The sequence below is a fragment of the Corylus avellana genome, chromosome ca6, assembly GCF_901000735.1.
Source record: "Corylus avellana chromosome ca6, CavTom2PMs-1.0".
NCBI classification, from domain to species: Eukaryota; Viridiplantae; Streptophyta; class Magnoliopsida; order Fagales; family Betulaceae; genus Corylus; species Corylus avellana.
The window spans coordinates 19,467,245-19,479,949 of NC_081546.1; the positions used below are offsets into that span (position 1 = coordinate 19,467,245).

At 37.5% G+C, this 12,705-nt stretch overlaps 1 protein-coding gene across 1 annotated transcript; it reads left to right on the forward strand.

Annotated features, from left to right (window-relative positions):
* The first annotated feature begins 3,011 nt into the window (after positions 1-3,011).
* On the forward strand, positions 3,012-11,546 carry LOC132183764 (AMSH-like ubiquitin thioesterase 1). Its single transcript, XM_059597176.1, has 5 exons — positions 3,012-3,383; positions 9,365-9,429; positions 10,525-10,600; positions 10,684-10,863; positions 11,089-11,546. Exons 1-5 carry the CDS (start codon positions 3,270-3,272, stop codon positions 11,185-11,187), a joined length of 534 nt encoding a protein of 177 aa, XP_059453159.1. The 5' UTR covers positions 3,012-3,269; the 3' UTR covers positions 11,188-11,546.
* Positions 11,547-12,705: the final 1,159 nt, after the last annotated feature.

A 12,705-nucleotide genomic window follows, 5' to 3' on the forward strand; every position in this document is an offset into this window, starting at 1 on the left:
ACATCAATGGTTAACCATATTTAATTCTAGCAGTTCTTTCTATGCATGTTATAAATTAAACAAGAAAACATATAAAAATAATTTCATACAATCAACGAAATAGCATAACCCATCTTCGGTTAGTACGGATCGTCTACCTAAATTACACTAAACTAGGGTGTAGTACGATCCATCTTTTCTAGGTATGGTTTATCTAACCCTATTGATTGCATGCCAATTAAGAACCATTGTATAACCATCGTTCTTATAATCACAGAAAATAAGAATGATTTGAGTTCAATAATAGTAAAATAATTTTTAAGACAAGATAATAATTTTACTAATATTGAATTGGAATTAAAGAACAATTGCATTTAATATGAAGAGCAGAAATCAATTGTCGCAATCCTCATAGTTATACAATCAACATGCATAAATAGAAAAACTAGAAATTAAATACAATCAAACCATTGTGCTTGGAAATGGTTACATCAATACCCCACACTTGGGTTTAGCTGCTCATGCTCTTCTAAGCTCCAAAGACAATTTTACTGAATTTTTGCTCTAGAAAGCGATGTGTTTGTTTACAATGTTTAGAGCCCTATTTATAGGGATTTGGAAAACCCTAAAACCCTAGAAATCCTCTGAAAGTCGGAAGTCAGTCTTCCAATCCAATTGGGAGACTGAAAACCAAGTCCATGCTGGAAAAGGACTGCTGCCGTGCTGTACACGCCCGAGCGCGCTCGATCCGAGGTCTTGTGCGCTCGAGCTTAGCTTTGTGAGCAGAGCGCAGGCATGCGCTCGATCCCTGGCTGCAGACGCTCGAGCGCAGTGCACTCGATCCCAGGGGTGCTACGATCGATCTAGATCCAGAATGCTCAATTTGTTGTCTTTTTAAGCCCAATTTCCAATGGTTTGTCAAATGAGACCTGAAACACAAAAACAAAACAAAATCAAATAAATAACAATGCTAAGGAATTAACATATGTAAATGAAGGGGCTTGAATGTGCAACATTCAGCATTTATCAGCTACTATGATTACATTGAAGCATGGTCAAAAGTACTTCTTTATCAAAACAATAATGATAGTTATTCCTGGTATCTTTGTTTTGATAACAATTTCAGCAGTTAGCTCCCTATTTGGTTCAACAGATGGTGGCAAAGTCATGGGATGATTCCTGAGATTTTACCCCCAGAACTTGCAGATGCATTACAGCAGTTCTCTACAGCCTACAGAGTTAATGAAGCAGAAAGTCAATTTCCTTCCTTGCTCCATATGGCAAAGAAATATAAAATCCCATGGCTCTTCAAATGGGATTATGTCATTGATCAAGGAATTTGCAGAAGAAACAGATATGTCCACTGGTGGGACAAATACAACATTCAAAAAATCCTTTCATCAATACAGAGAGCATTTCCTTCATTCACCACTCAAAGTCAATTCTTGACAAGCAAATCACATCTACAGATAGAAATTGCAGCAGTCATGGCCCAAGTCCAATGTAAAGTAGACCTCAAGGACCTTTACAGAAGCCTTCTCCTTAAAGTAGAAGGCATTGAAGAACAAGGAGAACAAAGCCCAGCTTCGTCCTCCTCTTCGACAAACCAAGTACAACCCATTTACTAGGAGGCCCAAGACCCATATGATCTTAGTGAAGATTGAGACTTAGAGAAGCCAAAATACAGCAATCACTGTTCCAAAATACAGCAATCATTATTCCAAAATACAGCAAACACTGTTCCCAAATATAGCACTGTTCATGTCACTGTTTTGGCGGCTATTACTGTTTGGCGGCCATTACTATTCACGTACTGTTCATAGCACTATTCAGCACTGTTCATAGCACTATTCACCCGACAAATCACTGTTCATCTACAGTGTTCAGCTTTTAATTTTTATTTAAAGCCCCTTTAGCTCCTGTAAACGCAGATCGGATTCTTCCGAACTTTGAACTACTCTTTTCTCTTCTCCCTCTCTGATTATTAGTGAAATCTCACAATATGTATGTCAGAGTTTCATCTATGTATTACAAAATATTTCATTCAATGAAAGCTTCTTCAAGCTAATTTTACAGCATCATATTTTCGTAAGTTTTTATTTTCATATATCTTATTTTCATTATGTATATTCTTGAATATATGTTTCCAATTGAAGTAGATTCAACATTTCATATTCATATTTATGTTTATATCTTTGTGTATCCTTCTAGATATTCTGTTTATATTCAGCCTACAATCTTATCTGCAGTCTCTGTTTAAATATATATATAAAGGCGGTGATCGGTTATAACTGCATTTTTATACCCCTTAAAACCACTAACCAGCCCTAGGTAGTTAGCAGTATTTAATAATAGACTACCAAATCGGTTATCGGTTATAAGCTGTTAGCGGTTGTTGGGTTGGTTATAACCGACCTGCTTGAACACCCCTATGGAAAGTGTCACTTACCTGTGAGTTAAAACATCATGCTTTTTGGCATTTTTACAGCACTTGCTTTTGTTGTTTAATACTTATGTGTCATCCTCTCTAAGAGCATTTTCAATGGAGTAGTCAAATTTTTATGCAAAATGGCTTCTCAAAACTCACTTTTATCTAGTTTAGCTAATAAATTTTTAAATGCATCCACATCCGATTAGCTATATTTTTATCTATATCATTTAAATATTATTAAAAGTGATAAAAGTTTTGGGAAAAAGAGAACATGCAGAGAAAAAGTAGGAAACTATTTGGGAAAAAGAGAAAACATGTGAGAGACAATAAAAAATAAAATGGCTCACTTAAAAAATGCTGCTACATTTAGCTTTGTTTTTAGCTTTTCCAATCAAATATTTATTTTACATTTTCTTTTGGCTAATTCAATGTAGTGAATTTTTTAAATATTTAAAGAGCTATTTTAAATAAAAGTAACATTTGACTTTTTCATTGAAAATGCTATAAGTAGAAGTCATAAAAGGACTTCCTCTAAGTAGAAGGCATGAAGAACTTTAATTTGTGCCAAAATTCCAAGTTATTTTCGTCGCAACTAATTTATGGATTGCGCGTGCGATTTTCTCTTTGCCACATTTACCCTCGTGAGAAACCCGAATGACCTTCTTTCTTGTATCGGATCGTACCCTCTCTGATCCCTCTCCTGTTCTACGAGCCCAAGTCTCCATTGACGACCACGACCGCTCTCTAAGGTGTCTCCCTCTCAGATTTCGAGTTCAGAGTGTCCGAAATTCCCGATCCCAAACAAATGGTGCTTGGCTAGTAAGAAAAGAAAAGACAAGAAAGGAGCGGAAAAATTAAGATGGAGTTGTCTTCTGAGAGGATTAACGTCGCCGATAGTGCTCGGAAGCTTGAGGTTAACAATCGGATTTCTCTCTGGTATTACTTCCGGATCGCCGACACTATTCTCAAACAGGTTTCACAGCCTCCTCCCCAAACTTTGTTGATAATTGTGAATTTTCACTTCAGGGTTTCGTATTGGTATTCTACAATTTTATGAATATTGTTTTTGGATTGTTTTCCAAGCCAGGTTTGAATTATTCACGCTGTGTGCAGGCTTTTTTTTTTTTTTTTGGGTTTAATTTTTTGATTAAGTGTTAAGGTTTAGTTATTTTGGATTGGTAGGTAGCTGAACAGAGTGTGTTGGGGAAAGGATTTGTTTGAGATTTTGATGAAGGTAAGACTGGTTGCTTCTAGTGGGGTGAAGTATTAATGCACTTACTAGAGTAGTGCATGTTGATGCATTGGAGCCTTTCTTTATGTTGTATGGTTAGGGACTTAAGCTATGATAACTTTCTAGTGGGAGGTTACATTGGCTGTTCATACACTCAGACAATTTGTTCATGAGGATGATTGGTCACTTTCACCTTATTGTGAAACTAGGTTTCAATTTCACCTTATTGTACCTTGCCTAACCTTAGAACTTGAGGCTGAGCTTCTTATGGAGTTAGACGTATTGAAGTTGCATGGTAAATTTGAATGAAGTACGGTTTTCAAGTGATAAGTGGCTGTCTTAGGAGAATTAATGAGAATCACAGGTAGGCATTATTGGGAAGGGAGAAATAATGTTTTAGAAGTGAACTGAAGGAGTATCACTTCCGGATTTAGATGATTGGGCGTGAACGTCATAGCCATGGCTTGGTGGAAGTGCTTTTTCTATGGTGACAGTGGGTGTGGTGGGTAGGCGCCATACCCATGACTTGGTGGGTTCATGACTTCGGTGGGTTATGGATTTGCACTGAAGAGTTCTTTGGTGGTGGGGGTTGGGTGACGTGATGAGGAATCCGTGATAAGAGAGAAGAAGAGGAAAAAAAAATTTGGGTGCTGAGGATGAATGTGTTTCGATGAAGATGAACTAGAGAAAGAAAGAAAAAGAGGGGAGAGAAGGAACAATAAAATAAGAAAATGAGACCGTTTAGAAATTATATTATATTACTAAAAGTTGCTACAGTAAACTTTCATATTTGAAAATTTACTGTAACAATTGTAGGGAAAACTTCTATTTTACAAGAACTGCTGGAGCAAGAAAATAAGGCATAATAGCTAAATTTAGCTAAAAAAACTAGTTTATACTTTCTACTGGAGATGCTCTAAGTAGTCTTGCTTAGTAATTATTAGAAAACCTTTTCTTTTCTGAGTAAGAGTTTTTAATTTTACCATATTATTTTATAACTACAATTGTTTTCATTTTTTATCATAAATATATAGAGTTCTTACGGAAGTCCATGGTGTGGAGTTCCTTTGATGTTAACCATATGAATGACGTTGGATATTTCTGCTCCATTCAATCACTTATTTGCAACCCCCATATATATATAATGAAATTCATTAAAACCAAAGGGCACGCCCCCAAGTACACAATAAATATACAAGAGCTCCTAGCCAGAAAAAGAACATAAATCAAGAAAGTCATGAAAACTATAAATATGCAAATAATCATAGGCAACCAGCTATTGGAAAAAGGTATAGAAATAGAAGGCTTTCAACTCCGTCGCTGTCGTCTCACTGTCTTCAAAGCTTCGGTCATCTTTTTCTCCTCAAATACACCACATTATCCATAGTGGAATCATTTTCAAATAGCTTCACTTTGAGAACTACAAACTTTCCCTCTCCAACAAGCAAAGAGGTCTCTCATCCAGCAAGGCATGACCCATCCTAACTCAAATAGTCGAAAAATAAAACTTCATAAGGCACTAGTTGTCTCACAATGGAGTAAATGGTGGTTAATGGTTTCCCTACTCTCATAGCACATACAACACCAATCTGCTACAATGATATGCTGCTTTCTTAGGTTGTCCATAGTGAGAATCTTATCTAAAGTGGCCAACTAATCGAAAAAAGCCGCTCACAAAGGAGCCTTACTCTGCCAATACACCTTCAAGGAAAGGGAATGCTATCATGGAGGATTAAAACACTATAGAAGGATCTTACATCAAACAATTATTTCTTAGAGGGGTTCCAACAAAGCTTGTCTACACTGTCTTGTCTTAATCTAATAGAATACAATTGATCAAAGAATGGCGAAAAGAACTCCAACTCCCAATTATGTGCTGCTTTAGCAAAATTGACAGTCCACTGAGGGGAGCCATTAGAGAATACAAGGTGATCAACCACAAAAGTATTCCTAGACGAGGCAATGTTGAACAACTTCTGAAACATTTCCTTTAGGGGATGATCCCCACACAACACATCATACCAAAAAGCTAATCTTGGAGCCCTCACCCACCTCAAATCAATTGTGTCTTGAAAACACGTCCCAACCTTTCTTGATGAATTTCCTGAGACCCACTGCATAAGACCCATTGACTCCATTGGAGCCCCATCCACCTTGACTACCATATTTAAAATCCACTATCAATCTCCAAAGTGCCTTTCTCTCAGAAGCATAACCCCATAATCACTTTCCTAATAGGGCATGGTTGAACAAGAGCAGATTGAGAACCCCCAGACCCCTCTCATAGAGTGGTGAACACACCTTGGACCTGCTAACTAAGTGAAATTTAACCTCAACTTTTGGAGACGTAGAACACAAATTTGTTTATTTGAATCAAGCTTTTGAGGGGCTCATTTTCATTCCTCCCCACAAGAAATCCCGTTGCAACTTCTCAAAACGCTTGGCAACGCTAGCTGGGAGAGGAAACAAAGACATAAAGTAGGTAGGCAAATTAGACACTAGGGCTGTAAAGATGATGTCGGCCAGCTTTCCTCTCCCAGTTGGTGGAAGCAGTTGTATCTCATACCTCCCCATAAGATGACGTCGGCCACAATGGATAGAGGGCTATTATTAGGTTTTTGGTGGGGTTGAGGAATAATGAAGACTTTGTAATGTCTCATCTCTTGTTTGTGGGTGACATATTGATTTATTGTGAGGCTAATAGTGAACAACTCCACAATTTGTGTCATCTCTTTTATGTTTCAAAGTGGTGTCTGGTTAAAGATTAATTTATTATTCCAGTCGGCGAAGTGGATGATGTAGAAAGTTTGGCTAACATCTTTGGGTGTAGAGTAGGAATGCTACTGATGAAGTATTTGGGTCTTCCTTTAGGAGCATCATATAAATATGCTTTTATATGGAGCGACATTGTTGAAAAAATGCAAAGGCTTTTGGCTAGTTTGTATTTGTCGAAGGGAGTAGGTTGACCTTGATTAAAAGTTCATTGTCCAATTTGCTGACTTACTATTTGTCTTTGTTCCCCATTTCGATTGCTGTGGCTAAAAGGCTAGAAAAACTTTAGCTAGATTTTTTATGGAGCAGTATAAATGATGAATTTAAGTTTCATTTAATAAATTAGTCGAAGATTTGTTCTCCAAAGAAAATGGGTTGTTTGGGAGTAAGAAATTTGACTTAGTTTAACCAAGCTCTTTTGGGTAAATGGTTATGGTGTTTTGCTATGGAGAGGGAGGTTTTGTGGAGATAAGTGGTGGAAGCAAAATATGATAGTATCAACAGAGCTTGGTGTTCTAGGGATGGTAGTGGGGCCCCTTGGAGTTTGAGTGTGGAATATATAAGGAGGGGGTGAGGAGGTTTTTTTGAGATTTGTTAGATATGAAGTGAGAGATGGAACCATGATAAGGTTCTGAAATGATTTATGGTGTAGGGACTAGCCACTAAAGGACTCATTTCTAGAGTTCTTTAGTATTGCTTGCTGTAAGGAGGTGTGGTTGGCGGATAACTTGCACTTTTCTAATGGAAATATTCATTGGAATTCATCTTTATCAGACTTGTGCATGAATGGGGGGTAGAGTTGGTGACTACATATTTTAATGTGTTGTATTCTCTCAAATTGAGACACGATGGTGAGGATAGTATTTGGTGAATACCATCCAAGAGGCAGAAGTTTGAAGTAAGATCGTTTTATCAAAAGTTATCCACTCTGTCTAGAGACCATTTGGAGAGTTAAGGTTCCATCGAGAGCGAGCTTCTTGTGTGGACAATGGCTCTTGGGAAGATTTTGACTTTGGATAACCTAAGAAAGAGAAAAGTCGTAGTGGTGGATTGGTGTAGCATGTGTAAAAGGAGTGGGAAATTTATAGATCATCTTCTTCTCTATTGTGCAGTGGCATGAGAATTATAGACTGCGATTTTTAGCCTTTCCTGAGTAGAATGGGTCATGCCTAGAGGGGGTGGTAAAGTTGTTGGATTGTTGGAGAGGTCAGTTGGGAAGAAGTTCCATTTTAGACGTTTGGATGATGTCCCCTTTGTGCTTAATGTGGTGTATACGGAGAGAGCAAAGTACAAGGTGTTTTGAAGATCACTAGATTTCGGTGAATGAGTTAAAACAACATCTTGGTCAAATTGCTTTATATATGGACAAGGGTGTATAATATCTCACAATATTCTAACTTTTCTGGTTTTGTTGATTTTTGTACTTCTTTTTTCTAATTAAAGGAATTTTCTCGTCTCTGAGGGGTGGCTCCATCGGCTGGGGACCATCTCATGAAGTGGAGGGCATTAGTTTGAATCTCCCTCCCATTGGGGACATAAAATTACTTATAATTTTTTTTTTTTTGATAAGTAATAAACCAATTTCATTTAAAGAGTAAGGTGTCCCTAAGTATACAAAAGGAATCTCTTAACTAGAAATAGTAAAACAAATAAGGAAATTTCTATAGCTAATCAATAGAGGAGACACAAACGCCGCCGTTCAAAAATACAATGTTTCATAAAACAAAGATAAAATTTTCCCTAGCGTCCTCTGCCTGTCCTTAAAGTTTCTATCATTCATTTCCTTTCATAAACACCAAAAGAGGAATGTAGGCACCATTTTCCACATTGCAACACTCATTGGCCAGTTGAGGACCACCAACATTCAAATAAATCAAAAACCCGTCTCGGCATAACCTAGGACATCCAAAAACGACTGAAAAGAGCACTCGAAATGGCGGAAGCCACATCATTGTGAAGAAGAAGGTGGTCTACAGACTCCCCATTCCTCTTGCACATGCAACGTTTGTCCATTACAATGATGTGTTGCCTCCTGAGGTTATCCAAGGTGAGGATCTTGCCTAGCGTTGCCAACCACGTAAAAAAGACCGCCCTCGAAGGACCTTGAGTCCGCCAAACACTCTTCTAGGGGAAGCAACTACCTTTAGGAGAAGCCAGAGAGCAATAGAAAGATTTGACCTTGAACAATCCTCTTTTGGAAGGAGTCCACTGCACAACTGATCTTCACATCCTCTTCTCACACTAACTAAATGCAACATCTGGAAAAATGAAGCAAATATATCCACCTTCCAATTATGCGCCGCTTTAGCAAAGTTCACATTCCATTGGTTGGAGTCGCCCAAAAACTCCAAATTAACCGCAATAGAGGCATCCTTCACACAAGCAAGACCATATAATTGGTCATGCCAAAAGTTGATCCTAGAACCATCCCCCACCTACCTCAAGAGAACACCACCCTCTCCATAAACTGCCATATTTAGAGTCCATCGCCACTCTCCAACAAGTATCTCATTTACCAAAGAGAGCACGATTAAAAAATTAAAAGAGTTTTCTCTTGTTAGGGTTGTGCCCCTATGAGCTTTTTAATGAAATTCGTTACTTTTTTTTTTTTTTTTTCAAAAAAAAAATGAAAAAAAAAAATGATCAGACTAAACCTAATAAACCAAAAACAACTGAAATTAAAGCCTTATATCACCTATACTGATCATTGGAAGCCCTTAGTATTTGATTTTGAGGGTGTTAAACCACTTGGGTAGACTGAATAAGGGTGGAATTCCCCATCTCTTTGAAATATTTTGTTGCTATCATAAATTTGGAAATGCTTCTTTTTCTGGACGTGTATACTGCCACTTGCGGTTTGCTTACATTTGCAATATTGTAATACTTATGTTATTTCTTGTTTAGTTGTCCTCAATGGCCTCTCTGATTCCAGTTTACTCATTAAATTGTAGGCTGACGTCTTTCGAAGAGAGAAGAATATTATAGATCTGTACATTATGCTTTTAAGATTTTCAAGGTAAGAAACATAGAGCAGTTCACATTATCCCTGTTTTGATTTATGATCTTAATTGGCTGGTACCAGCCAGATTAGGGTGTTTGGCTAACCACAAACCTGGTTCAGTTCTAATCTAAATTAAACCTGAAATAAAATTATGTCAATTTTGAATTTATTTTATTTAACTTCCAATTTGTCTGGATTTGAGTTAGAAAGTTTTGGTTTATATGCAGTTTGTCTAAATTCAATTTAAACTTGTTTCAGTTTATATTCAGTTTGTTTTGACAACACACACACACACACACACGTATGCATATCTTATACAAATCTACCCATCAAACCGATATTTTAATGCTTTGAAAAATAAAAAAATAGCAATAAAAGTTTTGAAGAGTCAAAACATATTAATGACATTAGTTGGTAATTACAAAACCTAAATGAACACGTAAAAACACCAAACTCACCCACAAACACACACACACACACTTGCACATATAAAATTAACTTGCGTCTTTTTTCTCACATCCACTTTATGATTGTCTGCCTTAATTTTGAAACCACATTCTGATGCCTCATTGGGAATTATTGTCAGCCTTGTCCTGTCCATGAATTCTTGGATTTGTTCGTTGTGCTTTGACAATTTTTTGGTTTTTTGGATGAGGTGGGGGGGAAGAGAGGGGAGTGGGAGGGAAGGAGTGAACATTTATTAGGTTGAAAGTCCAAAATATCTATATGAGGCATTTTTTTTTTCTTCAAAATTATGAATGAAGAAAATAAACAAATTGTTGGTGGGAATATGTATATGGAAATACCAAAATTAAAACTAGTGTTTGGTTGAAATATGTATGTAAAAAAACAAATTTAAACACTTGCTTTTGGTGGGAATGTGTGTTTGAACGAACCAAATTTGAGACTAATTTTACGTAAGAATATATCTGGTCCAATTTTGAATAAAAGATTAGAATCAGTCTTCGGAAGAAAAAATTTACCGAACTGAAAACAATTACAACCAATCATACTATTCACAACTGGCACAGTTTTGTGACATGCCAAACACCCTCTTTTAAATATATTCGAAAAATGCCTCTGGAATTACTTTGCGTTCTTTGATTTCAGTTTGGTCTCTGAGACATTACCATGCCATCGAGATTACAGAGCATCTCTTCAAAGCCAAAAAGTTTATTTGAAAAAGGTAACACTGTCTGTTCTATCATATTAAATGGCATTTTTTGTTACAATTTTTGGGGCACAATTTGATTTGATGTATTCTTTTAGAAATTTCTGATGGCATTGACTGAGCTGGAGGAGTTGAAGCCTGTAGTGCAGCAGAAGATCATTGAATTAAACAGAAAACAAGCACATCAAGTAAACGGGCTGGGCCAGTTTCATCAAAATAATTCATTACATTGGTCTCCAGTTAAAAAGCAAACCCTAACTAATTATGATGTAACAAAGGTACAGTTTCTCTGCATCATATTAGTTGAAATTAGTATCTCCTTTCAATTTGCTGAATTGTGCTTAGGTGGCAACCTTGATTTTAAGTTTCAATTTATTACTTACTCAGTAGTCCATGCAGTGACCTTTTTTGCTTTCTTTCCATACTTCTCCTCTTATTTGTTTCATTCCGTTGAGATAAAATTTCTGCTTCCATATGCTCAGTATGCTTTCTACATCTGACAGGCTACAAGACCAGCTGCACCTCAATTCAACTATCAAGGTTCAAGGGCTCAACAATTTTCATATGCCAGGCCTGTGGAAGAGCAATGCCGCAAGTTGTAAGTGATTTAATATTCTAAAAGGGTTCTCCTCAAAGTGGTTGGAGTTGTTTTTGCAACTATAAATGTGCTGCACATACCTACTCTTAGTTGTAATTATTTCTTAATTGAGTTGAGTTGTTTTGTTTACTGCATCTTTAAAGTCATATACTACTAGGCATCATTACTTACAGTTAAACGGATACTATGTTTGCATCTATCTAGGACTGAATCATGTTCTCAGTCTTTTGCGATTCTCCTTTGCCCTATTGTTTGATGCCATCATTCGCTTTTTATTTATCATACAGGAGCATTGCGGCTAATAAAAATATGATACTCTTGTTGCATTGTAAAAAGAAATAAATAACACTTGATGTAAAATGCTAATGATATCGACCATATTGTCTGCCATGAATGTTGTATGCATGCTAAGAAATAAATAACCCTAGATTTGCTCATTTGAATGAAGCATGGGAATATCTTGAATTATTTAAAAACATGGTTTTTAACTGCTTATATATTCACAATCTGGTACAATTATCCAAAAAAATTTTGGCTCACTAGACGACAAAAGAAAAAAGCTCTCTTCTCTCTCTTCTTTCCCTCATCGGAGGAAGTGTTGAGGAGTGGTTTTTTAGTCTAAGGTGGGTGGCCGGAGGTGGTTAGAATGGGCTTATCAAGGAGATGGTCTATTGAAGCTAAGGATTTTGAGATGCTGGTGAAGGATGGGGAAGCTGGTTTAGAGATTAAGGAAAGAAGCAAAAGGTTGGTGAGGTCAGTGAAGTTGGAAAGTAATGAAGCTGTTTGGTTATCACATATTTTTGAAGAGCTGATCAAAGTGAAGGATTCCAGGTTCTTTCATGATCATTCTAAGCCGGGCTACCCTAGAATACTAGCTCAGAAGTGTTCTAACAGATATGGAAGTTTCTTGGTGATTGAAGAATGTGAGGGAAAGGAGAGGCGCAGGTCAGTTATGATACCGAAAGGGAAGAATCAGAAAGGATGGAGCAAGCTGGAGGCTGAGATTCAGATTGCTATTAGATTCTTTCAACCATTCCTGATGGCTCCAGAAAAGGATGATATGAAGAAAAGAAGGAGCTTTTCTGAGGTGTTACAGGCCACGGTACGTCCGTCGGAGGAACTATTTCTACCTTCGACAGAAACCATCGCTAGAGTTCCGAAATGGCTGTCGGGGGAAACTGGAAAAAATGCTGCGCCAAAGAAGAAGATGAATGTGAACGTTACTGGTCCAGAATCAGGTTCGATAACCATACTTAAACGCACAGATGGTTTACTTCCGGCGACTGCTAAGGGCAAGGAACCGATTGAAGGGGGATGCAAGGAAGTCTCAGGGAGTCAGCGATACATGTTGGAATTTCCGGCCATTCCTTCGCCGGTGCAACCTGTGCCTCCGGTGAAGATTTCTCCGGTGATTCCTGGATTGTTGGGCAGTGGCAATTTGTCGCATGCAGCGCTGGCTGTGCAAGGACGCAACGTACCTGGAGGGACGCACAATTCTGACAATGGACACGTGGAGTTTGGA

What these genes read in the sequence shown, in the direction of transcription:
- LOC132183764 (XM_059597176.1), top strand. Translation starts at nt 3,270, where the DNA reads ATGGAGTTGTCTTCTGAGAGGATTAACGTCGCCGATAGTGCTCGGAAG. An exon ending in CCGACACTATTCTCAAACAG is followed by an intron (nt 3,384 to 9,364) that starts GTTTCACAGCCT and finishes ATTAAATTGTAG; the next exon opens with GCTGACGTCTTTCGAAGAGA. An exon ending in AAAAAGTTTATTTGAAAAAG is followed by an intron (nt 10,601 to 10,683) that starts GTAACACTGTCT and finishes GTATTCTTTTAG; the next exon opens with AAATTTCTGATGGCATTGAC.